The following is a 25,040-nucleotide window of genomic DNA, read 5'->3' on the forward strand; positions in this document are numbered from 1 at the left end:
GTGCTTTGGACAACACCAATAGAATATTTTAAATATGAATGAGAATATTTTGTGAAATATATAAAATTCTGAGCTGAGCAGGAGGGATTTACTTTGGTTTAATCTTGCCTGTTGATAGGGTAGGACAAAGCAGCAAGAACATGTAATGGGGAATGATGTTCCACCCCTCCATTACACCATAAAAACAGAATTAATTTACTATTGCAATTCGTAAAGTGATGATTCTATAACTACAAAATTGGGTCTTTCAAAAGCTGATTTGGTATCCTTAATACTTATGCTGGTTTCCTTTAAATGTATATCCTATACTTTAATGCATTCTTCATCATGTAGAAATCAAAATATATTCATGAAACTGTTAATTTTGAAATTTTACTTTACAGAATACACAGGAGCTGTTGCTATCTGATAAACATTTTTCTCAGATATGATGTGAGAAAAGCAGCACAAAACATTTAAAAGATTTGTAATGTCATGTGAGATTTACAAAGCCTATGCAGTGTGCAAACTGAAGTGTTGTTTATTTCACAGATTTCTCCAGGAGTGTTTGAATACGTTCCCAGTCCTGTGGATGAAGAAATTAAAGTGGCCGTCATTAGAGATACACTTCGTTTGGTAGATCCAACATTTAAAAAATACAACTACTATCAGTAAGTGCATTGTTTTATCTTGAATTTCCATTTTTCTCATCATCTGCTTCACATATATAACCTTGAGTGTACTGTATGCTTTAAAAAAAACGCTAGGCACAAAGGGTTCAAAATCTGTATCAGTAACAGTGTAATTTTCCATTCCTGACTCGTGCACCATGGCATCTTCATCTGCCTCTTCTCGACTCCATGTGTCTGGCGGCATCAGTACTGGAAGACTATCGTTATGCGGCTAAGGTCTCATGGCTGAAGGGGGAGTGGGGTATTCAATGGATTTATTGTTTTTAGCAGAGAAACCAGACATATTGAAGTCAGAAGTAGCAGTCTGTCACATGATCCTTCTGCTCTTGCCATATCATTGGGACAGCGAATGGCACTGACTTCCGAGTATTTCTGAGCCAAGCTCTAAAATCGACAGCACATGTTGCACAACAGATGTGAGGAGCTCAGGCTTTGTCTTGGTCGCCAATTTTACACCCGAAGTAGAGCTCATAGGCTTTCTTAATAAGAGGAGTCATGCTTCATCTTTGAGATTTAAGTGTATACTTGCCACAAATATAACAGGAAGTTGCAACAACTGTTGCAACATTGGCGAGACATTTTGCCAGCACAAATACTCTTGAAAATACAATTACTTTATTGTAACGAGTACACACAGTATATTATGCGCATAGAGCATGTGCATTAATGTTATTGCAAACCGATATACATATAAACGCAATGCATGGAATCGTGTGTGCATGGTGCTTTTATATCCTTTCTAAAACCTGTCCTGCCATGCAGCATCCACCCTGCCTAAGCATGCCCAGGCATGTCTGGAAAAGATGGAAAACTTTTCAGCTTACATTGTGGGCAACATTTTAATTGACTTAAATTATGATTTGAAATAATATAGACTATTTCCAGAAAAATAGTGCATGATAGGGAAATTTCCTGGTGATTTTCATGATCAGCAGCCCAAAATCCATGATACACTCAAAAGTATTGAGGAAGCAATGATACTTGTTCCCCATGCAGAAACATGATGTTTGCATAGATACTGAAAGAATGTACGTATACTGTACATGTAAACTATCAGGATAACAGAGTTAGGACATTGCCCTTTCCTTGGTTTTGATGAACACTGATGCTCTATGTAGTGAATTTTCAATATCGGCTGTGTCTTTTGGTCAATTATTGAATTTGACACAGAGTGGGAATAAAGTAGAACAAAAATTACCTCAAATCAGGCCTGTAGATATTTAAATGCTCTATTTTACCATGACCAAGTGCAAATTTTCAACCTACTTAAAAATAAAAGTGAGTGCTAAGATGTATTGTAAAGCAGACACATCAGTCAAGCAATAAGGCTGTGAAGGCAGTCCCTGCGGTGATTATTATGGCTGTGATTCATAACATGCTTACTATTTTACCATTAATGATCAGTTTAATGTCACAAGAGACTATTTAAAAGTTACTAAATGCATTAATCAAAGTGTTGTAAATCTCATTTCATCATTTTCTTTACAAATATGGCCACCATGATTGACAAAAGCAAATCCATGAGTACTATTTTAAGTTGAAATAGAAAAAGCTATAAAAATACACTGGCTCTAGGACTTTTCACTCATTTAATTTCAGATGCAATCCATCCAATTTGTACAGATCCTATCTTCGTCAGTAATGGACCCCGTATTTTGGAATTTTAATCCCATCCCTACTGCACTATTCCTTTTGCCATACATTCATCCGTTCCATTTTCCTTTCTCTATATCCTGGATTCATGTTAATGGCTGCCTGATTATTCCCCCCACTATAAAGTCTCACACCACTATTGTCCTTGGATTCTTGCCAAGGTGCCATAATCTTGGCTTTAACTTGATTTCTCAGAGTTGCATGATGTATTGTTAAACATGGAGATACAACTTTAGAGTGAGAAACACTTTGAAGTTTCCTTGACCACCTACTTTCCACTGAATGACTTTCCTTAAGCTACAGCCTAACCATCTTTGGAAGTATGCTATCAACATAACTTTCAGCCTTGTAGTGCCTCTAGCTGCCCAACCCAGACACACTCCCTGAGAATGTTGTCACTGAGATCTTAAGAAGTGTCTTGGAATTCCCATGTGCTACAAGCCCTACAACGCACTAAATTGAGCTCTCCTGCCATTTTTTGTACTTATATAGGATCACGCTCCTGAATCAAAATGGATAACTTCATTCATCTCAGTTGTGAACTGATTCCACAACCTATAGACTCTACAACTCATGTTCTCAGTATTATTTATTTACTTTTCTTATTATTTGCATGATTTGTCCTATTTTATTTGGATATTTATCAGTCTCTGTTATATGCTGCTTTTCATAAATTCTATTGTATTTCTTTATTTTCCTGTAAATATCTACAAGAAAACGAATCTCTGGTAGTATACGGTGGCATATGTGTAATTTGATAATACATTTACTTTGAATTTAAAATGTAATCTGGTCTCTGTGCTAACCCTTTATTTAAACTGTTAAAATAATGAAAACATTCTCCAACCACCCTGCCTGTCTGTGTCACACCATCTAACCAAAAGGCAGCATTGAGAAAATGACTTTGCTCCTGCTCATCAAATCTTGCACACTCCCCAACTCTCAGAGACTGCTGGACGATAGGATTTGCATAAGAAAGTCATGTTTTGGTATTTCTGCCTCCCTTTTTATACATTCAAGCACGCTAGTTCACTCAGCTGAAATTAATTGATCTTGATTGAATAGGTCACAATTACATTATTATATCATATTTTATTACAGTAACTTACAAACTATTATTATCCATAATTTAAAAATAATTTTTCATTGCAAATACTTAATTCTTAATTCTTGTGTCAGGAAGTCTACACTTAAGTTTCTTACAAATTAAAAGAGGAGATTATTTTAATCAGAAATATTGCACCCAGAAATTGTAAATACCTCAGTCTTGACCATCTAGTGCAATTCTTGTGGAAATCTGCATTGAAAAAGTTGCGTTTTTTTTTGGATAAGAACTTAAATTAAGATCCTGTGTATTGGCACAGGTGTATGTAAAATATCTTGCAACACCATACGAAGAAGCAAATAGGAATTATTCTAGTACACTAACTTATTTGTTTCTTCATTAATAATTATTTATCTTGTTGCTCTTTGTGGAATATTCTGTGCACATGTGGTAATCTCTAATTATACTTCTAATTATACTTTCTTAACTGAAACATTTTGGATGTTTTGATTGTAAAAAGCAAGATATATCTTTTCACCAGAAATAATTTTGGACAGAAATTGGAAAGATATATTAGTTCTTAGGTGCTGGATATCTGAAATATAAACAGTAATTGCTGGAAGTACTGTGCGGTTCAGATAGCTTCTGTGGAAAGAGAAAGAATTAAATTTCAAGTTGAAGACCCTTCAATAGAATTGAAAAAGCAAGACAGCAAATTACTTTAAGATTGCAGAGAGAGTTGGGGAAAGATAGGTGGTGTGGAGAGAACATATCTGGCAGGTTGAGGCTAGGTTACCATGGCAACATGAAGTTTATGAAGTTATCAGATAATTAATGAGAGCAGTATAGAGGGATAAATCAAACAAAGGGACAGAATAAAATCTATAGGTCAAAGCTGTTTCAGAGAACTTAAGCCACAAGAACATTGGAAATGCCCCACAGATCAAACAGTGTCTCTGAAATAGTAAAAACTGACTCCATATTACAAATGCACAGTCTTACAGCAGAACTGGCCAGTTTTAAACAGAGAAAGCAAGTAAACAGAAATTGTTGAATTCATTTTCTGAAATTGGTAGGCTGCAACATGCCAAGATGGAAGATGATGCTCTGTTTCTCAAGGGTTACGTTGTTTCGTTTGGTCTGTAGTACTCTACTGGAAATGGTTGAGAGATAGTGTCGCTTGAATATTTTTTCATTCCCTTGCTTTTATTCCTAGGACTTTAGCTCTTGGAAGCAGGAAAGAGATGGACAGAAAGAACTAAATTCAGTGGTTTGGGGAGGCCAAATATGTACCAGTCTACATTGGCTGTGTTTGGGGAGGCCATATATGTGCCAGTCTATGTTGGCCTGAAACGTTGACTATACTCTTTTCCGTAGATGCTGCCTAGCCTGCTGAGCTCCTTTAGTATTTTGTGTGTGTTACTTAGACTTCCAACATCTGCAGATTTTCCCTTATAAGTGCTTCAAGAGGTTGGTTTTGGAGTGACACAACTCCTGTCTCAGAAATGACCTAGGTCCTCTTCAATTTACCTCCCGCCACTACAGATTACTGCAGATACACTTTCGCTGCCTGTTCTGGACCATCTGGAAAACAGGGACATGTATATCAGGCTGCTATTCATTGGCCACAGCACAACATTCAACACAGTCACCCCTCCAGATTTATCATCTGGCCTCTGTACCTTTCTCTGCAACTGGATGCTTGACTTCCTCAGAGGCAGATCTCAATCATTGAGGATGAATAACAATATGTCCTTATCACTAACTAACAACACCAGTGCACCTCAAGGCTGCATTCTCAGCTCTCTGCTCAACTCCTTATGAACATGTCACTGTGTGACTAAGCACAGCTCCAATCCTATGTACAGATTCACTGACAGCAGCAGTTGTTGGACAAATCACAGGTAGAGAAAAATTGGTAAGGAGGAATGACATAGGACATCCAGTTAAATGATGCCACATATGCGCCAGTCTACATTAGCGGTGGTGTGCTGTGGCCAAATATGCGTCAGTCTACATTGGCAGTGGTTTGGGAGACCAAATATGTGACAGTCTACATTGGCAGTAGTTTGGGGAGACCGAATATGTGCCAGTCTACATTGGCAGTAGTTTGGGGAGACCAAATAATTGCCAGTCTTCATTGGCAGTAGTTTGGGGATGCGATCTATGCACCAGTGTGCATTGGCAGTGGTTTGGGGAGGCCAAATATGCACCGGTCTATATTGGCAGTGGTTTGGTTGGGGAAAGGGTCAGCAGCTTTAATATTCTGATTATTAACATATCGGATGACCTGTTCTAGCTCTAGCACATAAGGAAAGTGTGCCAGTGTCTTTACCTTCTTAAGAGGTTCGTGAAGTTTGGCTCGTTATCAAAGTTGTTAACAAAGATGTACAGATGTACTGTTGAAAGTACACCCTATCCTCGTTATATGCATCTTCAGACTATGTGGATTCACAGTTATGCGAGGAACCTATTTCTACCAACGTCTCATTATATGCGTCCAAGATTCACAGTTATGCGAGGAGCACTGTCTTCCTGCCAGTACAAGTCACGTGCGCACGTTTCAGTCTCACTGTTGCGATGAGAAGCACCGCTTTCCCGCCAATATAAGTCAGGTGCGCGCGCCTCACAATCTCTCTCCCGCCACTCTTGCATTGGTTTTGGCAAGGTGTGGATGCGCGATCTTAAACTTTTGTTGGTTTTACCCACGGTGCAGTGATTTTGCGCTTGAAATATTTAACTATGCCTCCTAAGCGTCCGATGTCATGTCTTGGGCCGTCAGCCAAGTGGCAGAGAACCACTTTAACACTTGAAAAAAGTTGGAAATTATAAACAGCGCGGCATCAGCTGAAGGTAACACAGCTCTTGGACGCTACTGCTGGGAACAGAATCTTCCCTTTAATTTTTTTTGTTGCTTGACAATGCGCCAGCCCATCCTAAACATTTGGACAGCATTCACCCTAACAGAACAGTGCATTTCCTGCCGCTTAACACAACATCGCTGATTCAACCACTCGACCAAGGTGTAATCCACATTCAAGGCGAGTGTATTTCTTTTTACAGCAAACTATCTCTCAGATGCTGCAAGCAACAGATGATTTTGAAAATCCTGGTAGTTTACCAACGGTGAGGGAATGTTGGAAGTCGGAACACTTAGCACAAATGGCGATGGACATGGACCCAAGTTTAGAATGGAGTCAGCACTTCAGTCATTCCCTGCCGTCAACCCTTCTTCCCTACAAGCAAATTTAAAACAAAATGCTGCCAAGCAAACAACCCTCACCATTTTACGCAAATCACTGTAATCTTCTGCTGCCGGCAGTTCTAAGAGTTCTGTGAGTTTTCCTTCACCCCTTGCTGTGCTTGATATTATCCTGACGACCACAACCATCCACCTTATCTATGTAAAGCTGCCCAACACCACAACAACCACTCATCTCCCGGAGCGAACACACCTGCCACTGTTGGTGAGTACTGTACACCAGAGGATGTTAATTTTCTATGATTTATTACATTGAATATTACCTTAAATTGATTAAATATAATATAAATATTGTCTTGTAGTACTGCTTTTGTGTCGTATTGGTATAAAATGTGAATAAATTACAGATAAAACCTATTTAGAAAGCCCTCTGGAACGCATCCCTATTTTCTCCATTTAAATAATTATTCACATTATGCGATTTCACATTATGCGTCAACTTCGATGAACGTATCCCTTGCATATAACGAGGATAGGGTGTATCCTGACTGGATGCATCACAATTTAAATGCGTAGGAATGTAAGAAGCTGCAGGGAGTAGTGTACGCCACTCAATGAATCATCAGAACATCCCACCCCATCATTGAAGATAATCTTCATGAGGCACTGCCTCAAGAATCATCCATCATCAAAATCTGACCCCCCACCCCTACCCCAAGAGGACCATGGCATCTTCTCACAACTACCATCTGGCAGGAGGTACAGAGCCAGAAGCCTTGCACCACCAGAAGAACAGCTGCTTCCATTCAACCATTTGGTTCTTGACCTTGCCTGTACAACTGTAATCATTTATTCAGTAAACAGTGGATTTACACACACAAAATGCAGCTGTGTACATACATCTACTGATGCTTCTGGACACATCTTCAGTGATGTTCCTGGAATTATCGGGTGTTTCGGGTCTTTCAACATTATACAACCTCCTCCAGGTGACCCAGCCAGGGCTGATCAGACCCCAGCTTGTGTCCAGATGTCTAGCTACTTATGACTCCATGGCTCCCCTCTTTTGAGCCACAGCCATCTTGAGGCCCTCTGTGCCGCATCGGTGGTACTGCGGATGGCTCTCCTCTTCCTCTCTCCCTCAATGCCCAAATTGCTGAAGGCTCTAACTAAAGAATGGGCTACGAATCCCCTATAACCAACCTCCACTGGGAGACACCTCGCTCTCCATCCAGCCTGCTGACAGTTGCTGACCAGTCCTGCGTACTTGGAGAGCTTCCTTTCAAAGGCTTCTTCCAAGCTATCTTCCCATGGTCAGCTCCAGCAGCACCACTTGTTTAGTAGACTCAGACACTAGGACAATGTCTGGTCACAGGGTGGTGGCTGCAATATGTTTGGGGAACTTCAGCTGCTGTTCGAGGTCCACCAACAGCTGCCAGTCCCTTGCAGAGGTCAGGATGCCTGAAGATATTCTTTTGGCAGGTATTGACTGCTCCCCAGCTCTAACAAAGGCAATGGTCTGCTTGGAGGGTCAGGACCTCTTCTCCTACTCAACTCCTGCGCTGACGGCTTCAGTGATGGTCTTCAGGACCTGATCATGCCGACATCGGTACCATCCCTCACCAAGTGCCCTTGCGCAGTCGCTGAGGATGTGCTCCAGGGTTCCCTGCTTGGACCACAGTGGGCACGCAGATGACTGCCTCGCCCCATGAGTGCAGGTTTGATGGGCTTAGAAGCACATCGTACACTGCCTGGATGAGAAATTGGATGTGGTGTGGTTCAGCTTTCCAAAGATCAGCCCAGGTACTTTCCTCTCAACCGCATTCTCCCATCTTGTCCAAGCTCCCTGTTGTTTCATTCCCACCGCCTTGTAGGCTCTCGTCTCCTCCACTACTGCTCTCGTCTCCTCCTGAAATAGACGATGCCTTTCCTTCCCTCTGGTGTCCATTTGGGGAGTTGGAAAGGATCCTAGCCCAGCTTGGCCTCGTGTGACTACTCCCACCAGCCTCCTGTGATGCAGCCTCGCCTCTGCTTCCTGAACAGCTTCCTCTGCCCTTCACTTCCTGCCAGTCCTCACTTGGATCCCTGCTCTAGCCACCTTCGGGTCACTTGAGTCCCTATACTGTAGCACTTCTCTGGCTCTTATTACCTTGAATTCTTCCTCCAGGGATTTGAAGGGCAGTTGCAGTTTGTTGTGGTGTCCATAGAGTGCAATGCTGCTCAGGCTCTTTAGTAGCCCCAGCCATCTCCTGAGGTGGTTGCTAACCCTCCTCTCTAAGGTTTCGACTGTCGAGATCGGAACTGCATAGATGAGGAGGGGCCACAGGATTCTGGGAAGAATGCCATGCACCCAGGCTTTAAACTTCCCAGGTAGGCTGGGTTTGTCCACAGATTTCAGCCAGCCATCCAACTGGGTACAGCTCGCCTGAATGGATGTCGTGTCCCTTAAAGAGCTGTCAAAAACTTTGCCTAAGCTCTTGACTGGCTTTTCTGTGGTGGTTAGGATGGCTGTGCCTGCGATGCTGAACCGGAACTTGGTCTCCACCTTCCCTTTCCTCAGCACCATCGAACTTGATTTGGCTGCTTTGAAACGCATCTGGGCCCACTCCACCAGCTTTTCAAGCCCTTGCAGAATCCACCGGCAGCCTGGGACTGATTCTGTGGTGACTGTGAGGTCATCCATGAACGCACTGATAGGTGGTTGCCGTTGAGCGGAATTCAATCTGGGCCCTCTGCACTCTGGTTCAGCAGACTTAGTGAGCATGTTCATGGCTAGGGAGAACAGTGTCACTGAGATAGTGCACCCTGTGATGATGCCAATCTCCACCTTGTGCCAGGTTGATGTAATTGCTCCTGAAGAGACCCTCATCCTGAAGTTGCTGTAATAATCAGCAATAAGGTCTCTGATTCTGCTGGGGACGTGATATTTGGTCAGTGTGAGCTGGAGGAACTCAGCAGGTCTAGGCACCATCTATGTAAGTGACATTTTGGGGATGAAAACCCAGGACCAGCTAGAATGTGATATATGAAGTCAGGTGGGTGGGAAGGGTAAAAGGCTGAAGAAAGAGGAATTTGATAAAAGAGAGTCAACCATGAGAGAAAGGGAAGAAGGAGGGGCATGAGGGGAAGGTGATAGGCAGGTGAGCATCAGAGGTAAGAGGCCAGAGTGGGGAATAAAAGATGAGAGAAGGGGGAGGGAGAAATCAATGTTCATGCCATCAGTTTGGAGGCTACCTATATATAGAATATGATGTTTTGCTCCTCAATCCCGAGTCACCTCACGATGGCAATAGAGGAGGCCAAGGACTGACGTCGGAATAGGATATGATATTTGAATGGTCATCACTGGATTTATGGAACCTTTTTGTTCTAATTGTGTTCTTTTTTGTATAATATGGTATAATTTATGCCTTTCTTGTGAATGCTGTGTCTCTAATGCTATGTGCCAATGTTGCTGCAAGTAAGATATTCATTGTACCTGTGCATACATTTACTTGTGGACAGGACAATAAACTTGACTTTGATTTTGACTTTGTAACATCTTAGGTTTCCTTCCCTTAAGATGTGGCTTTCTTATAGTACAACATGTTAGATAATTACACATAGAACTCATACCTTATTTATTTTAGTACCAGCTAAATAATAAATGTTGATTAAAAATAATTTTGCACCATTATACAACATGTGATCAGTGTGATGCAAAATGTATAATGTGGCAAAAATATACTTAAATTCAATTCTTATCTCACCTGTCCCTAATTTAAAAAATGTTCCATTTTCAAGCAGCAGTCCACATTAATTCAACTGGTATTTTAATACAGGATTGAAAAACAATTGTGCTATTAGAGATGCCATCCTTCAAATGGGAATGCAAACTGAAGCTAAATTAGTTTTGTTCTGTTTGGATTATTATAATAGAATCTCATATCTTTATTGAAAAACATTGTCCTCTGATATCACGAAAATAAACTTACCAGGCATTTGTTGCATTAATTTTACATTCACTCTGTATGCAAAATGCATGTGACAATATCTTGTTATGAATGAGTACCTTACATTTTAGATATAAATGGTCTAAATCTACACTGTTAAGAGCAATGAGAAATTAGAACAAAAATAGGAGCAGATATAGAATCTTTGGTCCTTTTAAACCTACTCCATTTCTTATTAAGATCACATTCAATATACTTTAACACCATTTTCTATCCTATCATCATGACTCTTGAACAGCCAGAAATCAGTAGATCCCTGTACTGAATGTACATGATGCCCGAGCCTCCACATCTCTCCAAGGTAAGAAATTTCAAAGGTTCGCCACCCTCTGAATGAAGAAATCTTACCATTTCTCAGATCTAAACGCATTACCCTTTATTCTCAATTGTAACTAAATCTCAGAAAGATCCTCCCAGAATCTAGCCTGTTATATCATTTGTTGTAGGTGAAAGAATAGTGAGGGCTAGTAACTAGTGAATAGGGATGTGGCTTGTGCTATTGTGGTAGCAGGGAACCACAGACAGAGCCTAGAAGTAGCGACATGGAATGCAGCAGTGATGATGTCCAAGGTTCAGGAGTTACATTAATTATATTAAGACATTTACCCATTGTTGTAAGCGAAAATTGGTTCAACTGGTTAGACCTGTGGACAATCATTTTACTCTGTAATAAGGACATAGACCATTACTTAATTAAGTCTTCATGTAGCCACCTTTCTGTTATCAAAGTGCAGTTTTACTGGTAATCTCATCAACTGAGAATGTAAAAGCTATACCAAATTCATGCTCAGGTAGAGCTTTGACTGATCTTCTGGTGTGCACCAGTTGTTAGTAAATCGCCCATTATTTCAAACACCAACTCCATGAGATCTTTCAGTTTGCTCCTACAGCGGCACAGCAAGCAGGGTATCCCACTGGATTGCGACAGACTGAGGCTCCTGTTTGGGTGACTTGATCAGGTCACTCGTCTGAATGCTACTGGTACCAGGTAACCCAGTACTACCTGTCGCATGGTTGGGTGGTTGGCGACTAAACCGGCTCCCCCACCAGGCTAGACTCCCTGCAGGATGAAAAACAAGACCTGTCAAAGGGTGGATGAACCCTCTCGTAGGGTCAACAGCCATCTAGCAAACACATGCCGTGAAGCGCGGAAAGGGCATCCCTTGCATCGAAGCTTGGTCTGGCCATTCACTGCAACAGAACTTCCCCCAGCCATCTTGGACCCCACCATGCCACTGGATCTGGGAGGGGATGTCGAGAGGGTGGATCTGGACCTGTGCAACCCCTTACTCACCTAAAATCCACTCACGCACACGCTGTTCCTTTCTGAGGAGTGGGGTACCACCCCACTAACTGACTGAAAGGAACCATCATCATCCTATGGGATGGATAGCGAGAGAGAGGGAGGGAGGGAGAGAGAGAGAAAGAATGAGAGAGAATGAGATACCACCCTGTTAGGTTAGGGGATAACCCCATAGTCGACTGCAACTGCAAGTTGTAGTGAAAAAAGAAGACCTTGGACCATGAAGAATTTAGTGTTGGAGAACTGGGGATTGGGGTGTCTGGGTGACTGGTAGCCAGGGTCCGGGTGGTTATGGATTGCAATTCATTTGAGAAATGGACTGACTAACCAACACTATTTGAGACATAGGCTCAGGTGTGGCCATTGTGGGGAAAAAAAAAGGAAGCTGGAGGAAACCAGGGAACTAGTGTGGGAATTGGATGGATCTTTCATATAGACAGTAGCAAACTATAACCATTAGTTGATACAAAATATGGTAAAGAAGGGTTGCAAACCAGATGGAACAATCCCTGAACAAATTGGTTGGTGGAAGGGACAACCCAGGGCAAATATGAAAAGGCTGAAGTAATAATAACAGCATTATCGCTGACTTCCGGGGTGGAGTATGGAGTGAGTTGGTGCGTGTGAGTGTGGCTCCCGATTTTTATTGAAAATCTACCTGTTTATCTTTGCCGTATGTTCGAGATAACTGAATATTTACCATTGTGAACAACGCGGGACATAGCTGGACATTGAAATGGCAAGTAGAATGTACCTTCGAAGTAAAACTGGGGAAAAAGATAGCGAAGCCTCGAGCAAGCAGACTGATGTTACAGTAATGGCGCCGTTGCACGCTGCTGGAGCTGGACCCAGACCTGCGCTACCCGATGACTTGGAGAGGCTTCGTTTAGTACTTATTTCTGACATGACGCAAGCGGTGCATTCTGCCTTAAAAAGAGAACTTGAAGATGCTTTATCACCAGTGACTGCTACCATGGAACAAATTATGTCTGCTTATGAGTCACATGACGAACGCATTCGTGGGGTTGAAGACGGCCTGAATGATTACAGTGACCGACTGGTGAGCGCCGAAGCCGCCATTGCAGCGTTGCAGAGCGAAAACGCATTTCTGAAGGGAAAGCTAGATGACCTCGAAAATCAGTCGCGGAGATCCAATTTGAGAGTGGTCGGCATTCCTGAAAATTTGGAAGGTTCGGACCCTGTTAAATTTATGACCGAGTTTTTTGACGAAGTGCTGCGGACAGATTTTTTCCCAAGTCCTCTTGTGCTTTCGCGTGTTCACCGAGTCGGACGTAAACCATCCGGTGTCTCTGGAGCCAAGCAAATGAGACCAAGAATGTTCCTGGTTTGCTTTCACTCCTTTCAAGATAAGCAACGCATCATCAATAGACGGAAGCAGGAGCTGTATTTCCACGGACACGGTGTGTTTTTTTATGAAGATTTTAGTGCGGAGCTGGGTAAAAAACGAGCAGCTTTCAAGGAGGTGAAATCCCTGCTTTACGGGAAAGGGGTCAGGTTTGCCCTCTTGTATCCTGCCCAGCTCCGGGTCATGCATGAAGGTGAAAAGCATTATTTCCATACACCAGAGGCGGCCAAAGGGTTTTACTATTCGTGCTGGGGAGAAGAAGAACGAGAAGAGCAATGACTTTTTTTCAGGTTATTCATGCAGCATGGAAGAGGCCTCATGCCGAGGCAAACTGTTAATTTTCACAATCCACTTTTTTGTTCATTTTTTCCAGTTTAATTTGTGGAACGCGATCGGGTGGAACTGCTATGCTGCCGAAACTAATTAACAAAAACTTTCAACCAGCAAAATGTAAATATTTGGGATCTGTATCTCGGGCGTTTAAGTTGCCCGGTGTTTGTTTTTGTTTTTAATGCTTAGCTTGACCTGTGTCATCGTTAGCCTATATGTTATATTAAAGGTAGTATAAGTGATAGGATAAATGTTAAGGAGGGGAGCCACCCTAGATTAGATTGAAAGTTGGGTTGTATGGGGAACACCTTGAAAGTTTTTTGTTGGGTACTGCCTGCGATCATCCTCAATTGGGGAGGTAGATCTAGGTTTCGGGGGTTAATTGGGTTTTTTTGTTTGCGTAAAGGGGTGGGGGGAGTGTTTTGGGGGATTACCATGGCAGTTTATTCCTTTGTGCATTACGAATTGATCAGACTTTCTTTTCATTGTGCGTTATTGTGTGCAATTTATACCCTTGCACTGTTTTGGATTGTAGGCCCTGTGTACCTTTTGATATGGTTAACATGAGTGCTGCTGATGGAGGCCACCCTGTGAGGTTTATTTCTTGGAATGTAAAGGGGCTCAATGGTCCGGTTAAAAGGTCTAAAGTTTTCTCTCATCTGAAACAATTAAAAGCAGATATACTATTTCTACAAGAGACACATTTAAGAGTGGAGGACCATAATAGACTTCGTAAAGCATGGATTAGTCAGGTTTTTCATTCCAGATATAAGAGTAGGTCCAGGGGGGTGGCAATATTAATCACCAAAAGAATGCAGTTCACACCATCTGATGTAATCAGTGACCCTAATGGTCGTTTTATTATAGTCTCTGGCTCTCTCTTTCAGATACCTGTTATTTTGGTAAATGTTTATGCTCCTAATTGGGACGATGTCCAATTTGCAAATAAGGTTTTGTCATTAATACCTAACCTGAATACATATAAGCTAATCTTTTCCGGAGATTTGAACTGTACTATTGACCCACTGCTTGATAGGTCTTGCCCTAGGGGAACATTTTCTGGTCTGGCAAAGACCTTCTCGATGTTTGTGCAACAAAATGGTTATATGGATCCTTGGAGATTTTTGAATCTATCAGTTAGGCAATTCTCTTTCTTCTCTCATGTTCACCACTCCTATTCCAGGCTAGACTATTTCTTTATAGATAATTCCTTGATACCTATGATTAGACAAATTGAATGCACTGCTATAGTTATATCTGATCACTCGCCCGTGAAACTGGACCTATGTTTTCCTTTAAACGTTAGAGAACGGCCTCTGTGGAGACTTAACCCCCTTTTGTAATAATAACAGCATTATCATGCAATCACCACAGAATAGCGGTTGCCAAGAAAACTCTGAACCCCCCCCCCAATCCCTCTGATTTTGGGGTGAATTGTAGGTAGTGTAAGTCCATGTACACCTGCAGAACATGATGTAAATTGGAATGATTAGGCTGATGCAGCTGATTAAGTATGGGGCTTGTAATGAAGATTCACAACCTCAACCCTATATTGAGGCAGCAGCATCTGCCTCAGAACTAGTACCCCTCTGGATCGTCCAGAAGACCATAGGGAGTAGCACTACTGAGTCCAGGGTGGAAAAATCTTTTACAACAACAGAGAAACAGATTTTGCTAAATACTATCAAATATAATGATGACAATGTGTTTCTTTAGCAAAAAGGTTGAAGAATTAAGGGACTCACCATTTGACTCTTGCTGATATACACATCATTTAAAGGCTAAAGTACCCAGGTAGGTCTGGTCCACATTGCCCAACCATATCCAAAATAAAAATTAGTTTAAATGGAGAAGCGGATCCTCAGGACTAACTGGGGGGACCTTACTAAGGCAATTGAGGCTGCGATAGATGAAGGACAGGCGAATTGAACTAATATTTACTTTTATTAAACAAGAGCCTAAAGAGAAAGTCAAGGATTATGCTGAATGAAAATATCAGGCATATGAGAAACATAGTGATTAAATGGGCCTAAACAGGACAATGATGTCTTCCTGTAAGTTCTGAAAGATGGCATGGGCCCACATCTAAATAGATATCTGACCCAGATAATAAGAATGGGGCTACCTGTTGGCCACACATTTATTCAAATACTTAACTCGGCAATGAGAGCAGAAGTGAAAAGGAGAAAAACAGGAGAATGAGCAACTATAGTGGCAGGTGTAAGGCCACTATAAGACAAGGCGATGTTGAATGTTTCAGGTGTGAAAAATGTGGGGGCACGTGGCCTGGGATTTTAGGGACAGTGAAAAAACCAAATTAATTGCAGTTGCTGTGGAAAGACAAGGCATAATCAGGACAAGTTTTTGGTCGAAAGGCGGAGGAGAAGCAGGACAAGGACCATGGATACAGCAAGCTGAGGATCATCACTTAGCATCGTGGTAGCATAAAGGGACCTGTTTTCCAGATCTCTGCGAAGGAGTTAAAACAACTCCTGATGAAGTGACTAGTATTGGCCCTTGAGCCCCTGAATGAATGTCAATGCACTGTTGGCCTCAATATCAATTACAAATTCTGTTGGAATTCTTTGAAGAAATGACAAGCAGGATAGACAGAGCAGAATCAGTTGAGGATGTGCAAACAACAGGAATTCTACAGATGCTGGAAATTCAAGCAACACACATCAAAGTTGCTGGTGAACGCAGCAGGCCAGGTAGCATCTCTAGGAAGAGGTGCAATCGACGTTTCAGGCCGAGACCCTTCGTCAGGACTAACTGAAGGAAGAGTGAGTAAGGGATTTGAAAGTTGGAGGGGGAGAGGGAGATCCAAAATGATAGGAGAAGACAGGAGGGGGAGGAATGGAGCCAAGAGCTGGACAAGTGATAGGCAAAAGCGATACGAGAGGATCATGGGACAGGAGGTCCGGGAAGAAAGACAACGGGGGGGGGGACCCAGAGGATGGGCAAGGGGTATATTCAGAGGGACAGAGGGAGAAAAAGGAGAGTGAGAGAAAGAATGTATGTATAAAAATAAGTAACAGATGGGGTACGAGGGGGAGGTGGGGCATTAGCGGAAGTTAGAGAAGTCAATGTTCATGCCATCAGGTTGGAGGCTACCCAGACGGAATATAAGGTGTTGTTCCTCCAACCTGAGTGTGGTTTCATCTTTACAGTAGAGGAGGCCGTGGATAGACATGTCAGAATGGGAATGGGATGTGGAATTAAAATGTGTGGCCACTGGGAGATCCTGCTTTCTCTGGCGGACAGAGCGTAGGTGTTCAGCAAAGCGGTCTCCCAGACTGCGTCAGGTCTCGCCATTTCAGAAGTCCTTTGAGAAGGTGCCACACTTGAGGCTGCTTAACAAGCTTTGAACCTATGGTATTACTGGAAAGATTGTAGCATGGATAAAGCAGTGGCTGACTGGCAGGAGGCAAAGAGTGGGAATAAAGGGAGCCTTTTTTGGTTGGCTGCCAATGACCAGTGGTGTTCAATAGGGGTCTGTGATGAGACCAATTCTTTTTACGTTATAAGTCAATGATTTTGATGATGGAATTGATGGCTTTGTTACAAATTTTGCAGATGGTATAAAGATAGTTGGAGGATCAGATGGTTTTGAGGAAGTAGAGAGACCATAGAAGGACTTAGAGAGATTAGGAGAATGGGCCAGGAAGTGACACGTGGAATACAGTGTTGGGAAGTATATGGTTGTGCACTTTGGTAGAAGAAATGAAAGGGCTGACTATTGTAAATGGAGAGAAGACACAAAAAACTGCATCGCAAAGGGACTTGGGAGAACTTGTGCAGGATTCCCTAAAGGTTAATTTGCGGTTTGTGTCTGTGGTAAGAAAGGCAATTGCGATATTAGCATTCATTTCAAGAGGAATGGGATATGAAAACAAATATGTAATGTTGAGACTTTATAAAGCACTGGTGGGGCCTCACTTGGAGCATTGTGAGCAGTTATGGCCCCTTTATCTTAAGAAAGGGTGTACTGAAACTGGAGAGGATTCAAAGGAAGTTCATGAAAATGATCTTAGGCTTGTCATATGAAGGGTATTTGATGGCTCTGGGCCTGTATTCACTAGAATTAAGAAGAATGAGGGATGACCTAATTGAAGCCTATTGAATGGTGAAAGTCCGATAGAGTGGATGTGGTGAGGATGTTTCCCATGGTGGGAAAATCTAAGACCAAAGGACACAGCTCAGAATAGAGAGGTGCCCTTTTAGAATGGAGATGAGTAGGAATTTGTTTAGCCGGAGAGTGATGAATCTGTAGAATTCTTTGCCACAGGCAGCTGTGGAGGCCAAGTCTTTAAACAGCAGTTGATAGATTTTTGTTTGGTCAGGATGTGAAGGGATATTGGAAGAAGGCAGGAAATTGAGGGTGAGAGGAAAATTGGATCAGCCATGCTGGAGCAGACTCAATGGGCCAAATGGTCTAATCCTGTTCGTATATCTCATCTTACCAGATACAAGTAAAACTATGACAGTGGAGGGAGTGGGAGGCAGATCCGTCCTTGCTCAATTATGTTTATCCATCCTGATGCAGATTGAGGACACGTATCTGGGTTTCAACAATCACAGGACATCATCTTGGGGATAGATCTGGGGGCTGTAATCAAGGCAGGTATAAGGGTAATTATTTGGGGAAAGAAGACTTTCCCTTGGTGGCAGAAGGGAAATGGTGATGATTTATACGTATATATCACAAATCATGAAAATATAGCCCCGGTGTAGGCCACTTACAAACAAGACTGTGGCTTTGTTGAGGTGTCACCTGTTTGGAAAGAAGGCCCATCACCTACCCCATGGGCAGTACTCCATTAAACTTGAAGCAGAGGCTGGCATAGTAGAAGAGTGATCCGGTCAACCATTTTGTTTATGGATTCCCCAATCAGGCCAGTATCTAAGCCAGATGAGTCCTACCAGCTCTCTGAATAAATACACCACTTGGGAATATCTCATAGTGGCGAACCCATCTATCATTTTGAATGGGTGAGGCTGGAACAGGATATTTTTACTGTCTTAGATATTGTTAATATTTTTTGGTCAATTTCAGTACATCTCGATAGTTAAGATAAGTTAGCTTTTACTGTCCAAGGACAGCAGTATACTTGGACAAGGCTGCCTCAGGGTTTCCAATACATCCCACCATTTTCCATTGATGTATGCCTAAAATAATCACTTGTTTTCCCTTGGCAGAAACCAGTAGCTCTATTCTGCAACTTATGGATGATATTCTAATTGTATCTCTAGGAGAGAAAGAGCACATCCAGGTGGTTTTGAGGAGTTTACAGGTTATCGAAAATGCAGGACTAAAGGAACAGTAAACATGGAATCTATGCTCTGAAGAATTTGGATAATTGAATGTGTTACTCTTTTGGGCTATCTCTGAAGAGCAAGTAAAATGGAGACTGTAAACCAAGGAAATAATGAAGAACGACCAGCGGTGGCGGCGGGGGGGGGGTGTCCCAACAGTCTGCAGTTCAGCTTGAAGGATGTGATAGCATGCGCTGCTGTGAAATAGACATATGAAAACTGCAGACACCAGCCGAACCAATAGGTGGGTGAAGGTGCCAATGTGTGCTACATTTGAAATGTCACTAATCATGTCCTGGGAGGCTGCAGAAAGAGAGAAGTCCACTGTATGTTGCAGCAGTCCTCCACATTCCTCGACATGGTGTCAATACTCTCTTACGAGGGTGTATAATGTCAGAAAATACCTTGAGAGAACTTGGATATAGAAACATAGAAACATAGAAAATAGGTGCAGGAGTAGGCCATTCGGCCTATCTCTAAGCAACCCATCATCCTACGTAATCGAGGTACACAAGTCCAAGGTAGGGTGTGACCTTGATGCAGTGTCATCAGAGAGAATCATTGGGCATGTCCAGAGGAGGTTGTATGAAGAAGCCTGACGGAAAGTGGTTTTGCTACATACTGTATGATAACTGTACCCTGTCCATATTGCCAATTTATAACAAAACTTTTCTGAAATATACTTGGTGAGCAACATCTACTGCCTTGCAACATCATCAAGGGCACATTATAAGGAATGGTCGCAATTCAATCTGACTGGCTACAACATGGCAATCAGTGACTTCTCAATCGAATTAATGATTGTGGGGCAGAGTGTGCCTAAACCAGCTGCAGAAGGGATTCTAGAGCTTACCATTCTTGGTAGTGATACCAACAAAGGATTGCACAAGTATACCACCCATTTCACACTTTACGGCTGATTGGGAAAAGATTTTCCAAGAAGATACAGAAGTCATTAGGAAATGGGATGCACTGGGGGAAAAGGAAAACGGATCATGAAAATGGAGCCAAGGTGACTCTAGAGAACTTCTCCTTTTGGGATAGTATTTGGTATTAGAATTTGAACATACATATCTACCCCAGTATTCAATTTATCTGTCACATTGTCATTGTTGTACAGCTGATTGCTTTAATGACCATTATTATTTTAGTGTGTATAATATGATGGCAGGTAAAGCATTGTCGTTAGGGGAATTGTCATTTAGTAGACCAACAAAGGTACTGTTAGGGATCTAACCTATTGGCCATCTTAAGCCAAGGGTCTAGAGGAAGAACTGTCCGAGGGGAAAGAATAGAGAAGGCTAGTAAATAAGGATGCAGATTGTGCTAATGTAACAAGCAACCACAGACAAAGCCTAGAACTAGAGACATGGAATGCAGCAATGATAACGTCCAAGGTGCAGAACTTTTATTAATTATGTAATAAATTGTTGTAATTTATTGTTGTAATAGAAAATACATATTAATGTTAGACCTGTGAACAATTATTTTACTCTGTAATCTGGACCTAGTCTATTACTTAATTAAGTCTTCCTGCAGTCACCATTCTGTTATCAAAGTGTAGTCTTACTGGCAATCTCATCAAATGATAATGCAAAAGCTGTACCAAATTCATGCTCAGATAGAACTTTGATCTGGTGTACACCGTTTTTTAATAAATCGCCTGTTATTTCGAACACCAACTCCATGTGATCTTTCAATTTGCTCCTGCACCATTTAAGAATTTTTCAGTTATCATACTTCTCCTAAACTCTTGTCCTTCTAAACTCTAGACCAGAGTCTCTTCTCACACAACAAGCCCACTATCCCTGAAACCAGTCTAGTAAATCTTCACTATATAATAGCAAGTAGATCCTTTCTAAGGTAAGCAGACCAAAACTGTACACAGACCTTCCATTGCAAATAGGGTCTAATTCAACTGCATTAAGATTTTCTTACTCCTGTAATGAAATCTTTTGTTGAAAAGGTTAACATATCGTTTCTCTCCTAATTGCTTGTTAAACCAGTATGCTGACCTTCCATGACTCACATATCAGAAATCCCCACGTCCCTTTGAACAGCAACACAACCCAATTTCTCCATTTAATGAATACTGTCTTTTTGTTACCATATTTATTGTTTTCACATTTTTCCACCTAATATTCCACCTGCCAAGTTTTCAAACTCACTCAGCTTGTTCATACCACCCTGAAGCCTCTTTATATCCATCTCTTTTCACACTTCTGCTAATTTTAATGTCACCAGCAAGCTTAGATATATGACATTTGGTCCCCTCAGAAAAATAATTGATACAGATTGTGCATAGCTGAGGCACAAGTACGAATCCCTGGGGGACCCCATTAGTCATAGCATGCAAACCTGAGAAGATCGATTTAATCCCACTCTTTGACTTCTGTCTAATAAATAATCCTCAATCCTTCCCCATTTTCATGTACTGAAACCATATTGACCAACTTCCTGTCTGAGCTTTATCAAAGCCCTTAAAAAGTCCAAATATTAAAACTTGGTGAACTTCCTGAATCTTTCAATAGAGCATCAATCTCTCTAATATTAAAGAAGGATAAAGATCCTGCTCAATGTGCATTTTATAGACCAATATCTTTATTAAATGTTGATTCTAAAGTTTTTTCTAAGTTATTAGCAAATAGATTAGAAAAAGTACTTCCTTTTATCATTTCGGAAGACCAAACGGGTTTTATTAAAGGTCGTTACTCTTTTTATAACATTCGCACACTGTTAAATATTGTTTATACCCCCTCACAAAATGTTCCTGAGTGTGTTATCTCTTTAGATGCTGAGAAAGCTTTTGATAGAGTAGAATGGCCTTATTTATTTAAGGTGCTTGAAATGTTTAATTTTAGCTCGAAATTTATATCCTGGATTAAATTGTTATATCATTCTCCTGTGGCCTCGGTCCGTACTAACTCTTTAAGCTCACCTCTTTTCCCTCTTTTTCCCTCTCACTCGACAAGGGTGTCCTCTTAGTCCTTTATTATTTGATATTGCATTAGAACCTCTTGCAATTGCCATTCGAGAATCTCCAAATATTACTGGGATAACTCGGGGCTTAAAGTCCCATAAAATATCACTCTATGCTGATGACTTACTTTTATATATTTCTAATCCCCAAAAATCCATCCCTGCTGTTTTAGAGCTATTAGCACAATTTGGTCTTTGTTCAGGTTATAAATTAAATCTTAGTAAGAGTGAACTTTTCCCAATTAATAAACAACTTCCCTTATATCATAACTTTCCTTTTAAATTGATTAATAATTATTTTTCATATCTTGGGATTAAAATTACTTGTAAATACAAAGATTTATTTAAGATTAACTTTTTACCCTTAACTGACCATATTATTCAACTTTCATCTAAATGGTTTCCTTTATATTTAACTTTGATTGGTCGTATTAATGCAGTTAAGATGTTTTTTTTGCCAAAATTTTTATATATATTTCAGGCATTACCAATTTTTGTTCCAAAATCTTTTTTTGATAAAGTTGACTCCAAAATTTCTTCATTTATTTGGCAAAATAAAAACCCGAGACTGGGTAAAGTACATTTACAGAAAGGTAAGAGAGATGGAGGCTTAGCATTACCTAACTTTAGATTTTATTATTGGGCAATTAATATTCGACATATGAAATTTTGGTTACTTGACCAGGATATACTATCCATTCCTAAATGGGTAGCATTGGAATTACAATCTGTTCAGGGCTATACACTTGGCTCTATTTTAGGTTCCTCTCTTCCTTTTGATTTGAAACGCCTTAAACAGGTGTCTAACCCGATAGTTAAATATACCTTACGTATTTGGTTTCAATTCAGAAAATTTTTTGATCTTAACCAATTTGGGCTAGCGATTCCTATTTTAGGTAACATATTTTTTCCTCCCTCTTTTACGGATCGTGCTTTTCAAATTTGGAAGACTAAGGGTATTTCACGGTTTTTGGATTTATTTTTAGATGGTTCCCTTTTGTCTTTTGAACAATTATCTAATAAATATAATTTATCAAGAATACATTTTTTTAGATATCTACAAGTTAGAAATTTCCTAAGTACTATACTTTCTTCCTTTCCAATGCTTCCTCCTACATACGTTTTAGATACTATAATTAACCTTAATCCATGTCAGAAAGGTGCATCGGCTATTATTTATAATATTATTATGAGACTTAGGAAAGCTCCATTTGATAAGATTAGGTCAGATTGGGAACAAGAATTGGGATCTATTATTTCCGTGGATAACTGGGGGCAAATTTTACAATTAGTCAATACTTCCTCTATCTGTGCTAAACATTCCCTAATTCAATTTAAAGTTGTTCATAGAGCACATATGTCCAAAGATAAATTAGCTCGCTTTTATTCTCATATTAATCCTTTTTGTGATAGATGTCCGGGGCAGATAGCTTCTTTAACTCATATGTTTTGGTCTTGTCCTACTCTGGAAACTTTTTGGAGAGACATTTTTAATATTATTTCCAAGGTATTGAATATAGATATCTCTCCTCACCCTATTACTGCTATCTTTGGACTACCTAAAATTCCCAGTAATCTTTCTCCTTCAGCCCGTAGAATGATTGCATTTCTTACTTTAATGGCGAAAAGATATATTTTACAACATTGGAAAGAGCTTAATGCTCCAACTACCTTTTTTTGGTTTTCTCAGACGATATTATGCTTGAATTTGGAGAAAATTAGAAGCAATCTTTATGACTCTTCATTTAAATTTGAACAGACCTGGAGATCTTTGATTCAATATTTTCATTTAATGTAATATATACCCTTCTTGTTTTTTTTTACTGTTTTTAATGGAGGTCGGGATTGAGGGCGTGATTTTAAGTTTTTTAACTCTGTTTGGTTTCAAGTTAGCCCATTGCTTTGCTTTGCTTTTAGTTAGTTGCACGGTGGGTTTTTTTTGGGGGGGGGTTTCCTTTTCTCTATTGATATATATAAAAATTAGTATACTATTATGTTACCTTGGTACGTTATGTTTAAATTACATTGTTTGTATTTTTTTTGTATTAATATCGCCTGTAATTTTATTATATTCTAACAGTGTATTAGTGCCTATATGGCTTACCTTTTTGTATACTTATTCAATAAAAAGATTTAAAAAGAAAGAAAGAAAAAGTCCAAATATACTGGTTCCCTTTTGACTATTCTGTAGTCTCAAAGATTTTCAGGAGATTAGTTGAATAGTTTTCCTTTGGTTCTGCTGAACCTAATTCTCTTTTTAAAGACAAAACACACAAAATGCTGGAGGAACTCAGCAGGTCAGGCATCATCTATGGAGAGTAATAAAGATCTGACATTTCAGGCCAAGACCCTTCAACCTAGTCCTGATGTAGGGTCTAAGCCCCAAAATGTCAACTCTTTATTCTCCGTAGATGCTGCCTGACCTGCTGAGTTTCTCCAGCATTTTCCTGTGTTAGTCTGGATTTCCAGCTTCTGCTATCTCATTTTTTAAGGTGTTCTATTACTACACGTGATAAATTTCAGTACTTTCATACTACTGGGGATATGCTTACAAGTTTGTAGTTTTCTGTTTTCTCTCTCCTTTTTCTCAAAGTTCCACTGGAACAATTACAGAATCCATAGCACCCAAGATGATGACAACAGAACATCCATTAAATTGAATTGACTTTATTTCTTACATCCTTTACATACATGAGGATAAAAATCTTTACGTTACATCCCTGTCTTGTCACGTACCTGTGACGGGTTAAAGAACCAGCAGAAATGGAAAACACTTTGGAGTCTGGTATTGTTATTATCTAATTGTATTTATTAGTAACTACGTAGTACAGTAATATAAAATCAGGTAAATCAAACAGGTTAGCATTGATTACATATATAAGTGTGGAAATATAGAAACCAAGCTTCTTCAAGCCTAGGGGTAAATAGATACAGCCCTACAATGATGAGTAAAGTTCAGTTCAGTTTGTGGTATTGAGTTGAGTACAGATGGAGAGGGAGAGGTATTGTTGTTCTTCAGGTGAACTGATGCCGTCGATCTTCCCATTGTCCACCGAAATCCTTTAGAAGTCACCGAATGTGACCACAACAAGGGGACCGTTTTCTGTGATGAAGTTATCAACCCAGGTGAGGGTTGGACTCACAGATAACTTCCCACCGGTCACACCTTTTCCCCGCGCGATA

The 25,040-nt window shown here is 40.6% G+C and overlaps 1 protein-coding gene across 1 annotated transcript in view; it reads left to right on the forward strand.

Annotated features, from left to right (window-relative positions):
• ttll11 (tubulin tyrosine ligase-like family, member 11) overlaps positions 1-25,040 on the forward strand; it is a 181,172-nt gene that overhangs the window by 77,573 nt on the left and 78,559 nt on the right. The window contains exon 6 of the mRNA XM_072240034.1: positions 532-650. Within this exon, the coding sequence (XP_072096135.1) occupies positions 532-650 (119 nt within the window). The remainder of the gene's footprint in view (positions 1-531; positions 651-25,040) is intronic.

Source organism: Mobula birostris, chromosome 22, assembly GCF_030028105.1.
Source record: "Mobula birostris isolate sMobBir1 chromosome 22, sMobBir1.hap1, whole genome shotgun sequence".
NCBI classification, from domain to species: Eukaryota; Metazoa; Chordata; class Chondrichthyes; order Myliobatiformes; family Myliobatidae; genus Mobula; species Mobula birostris.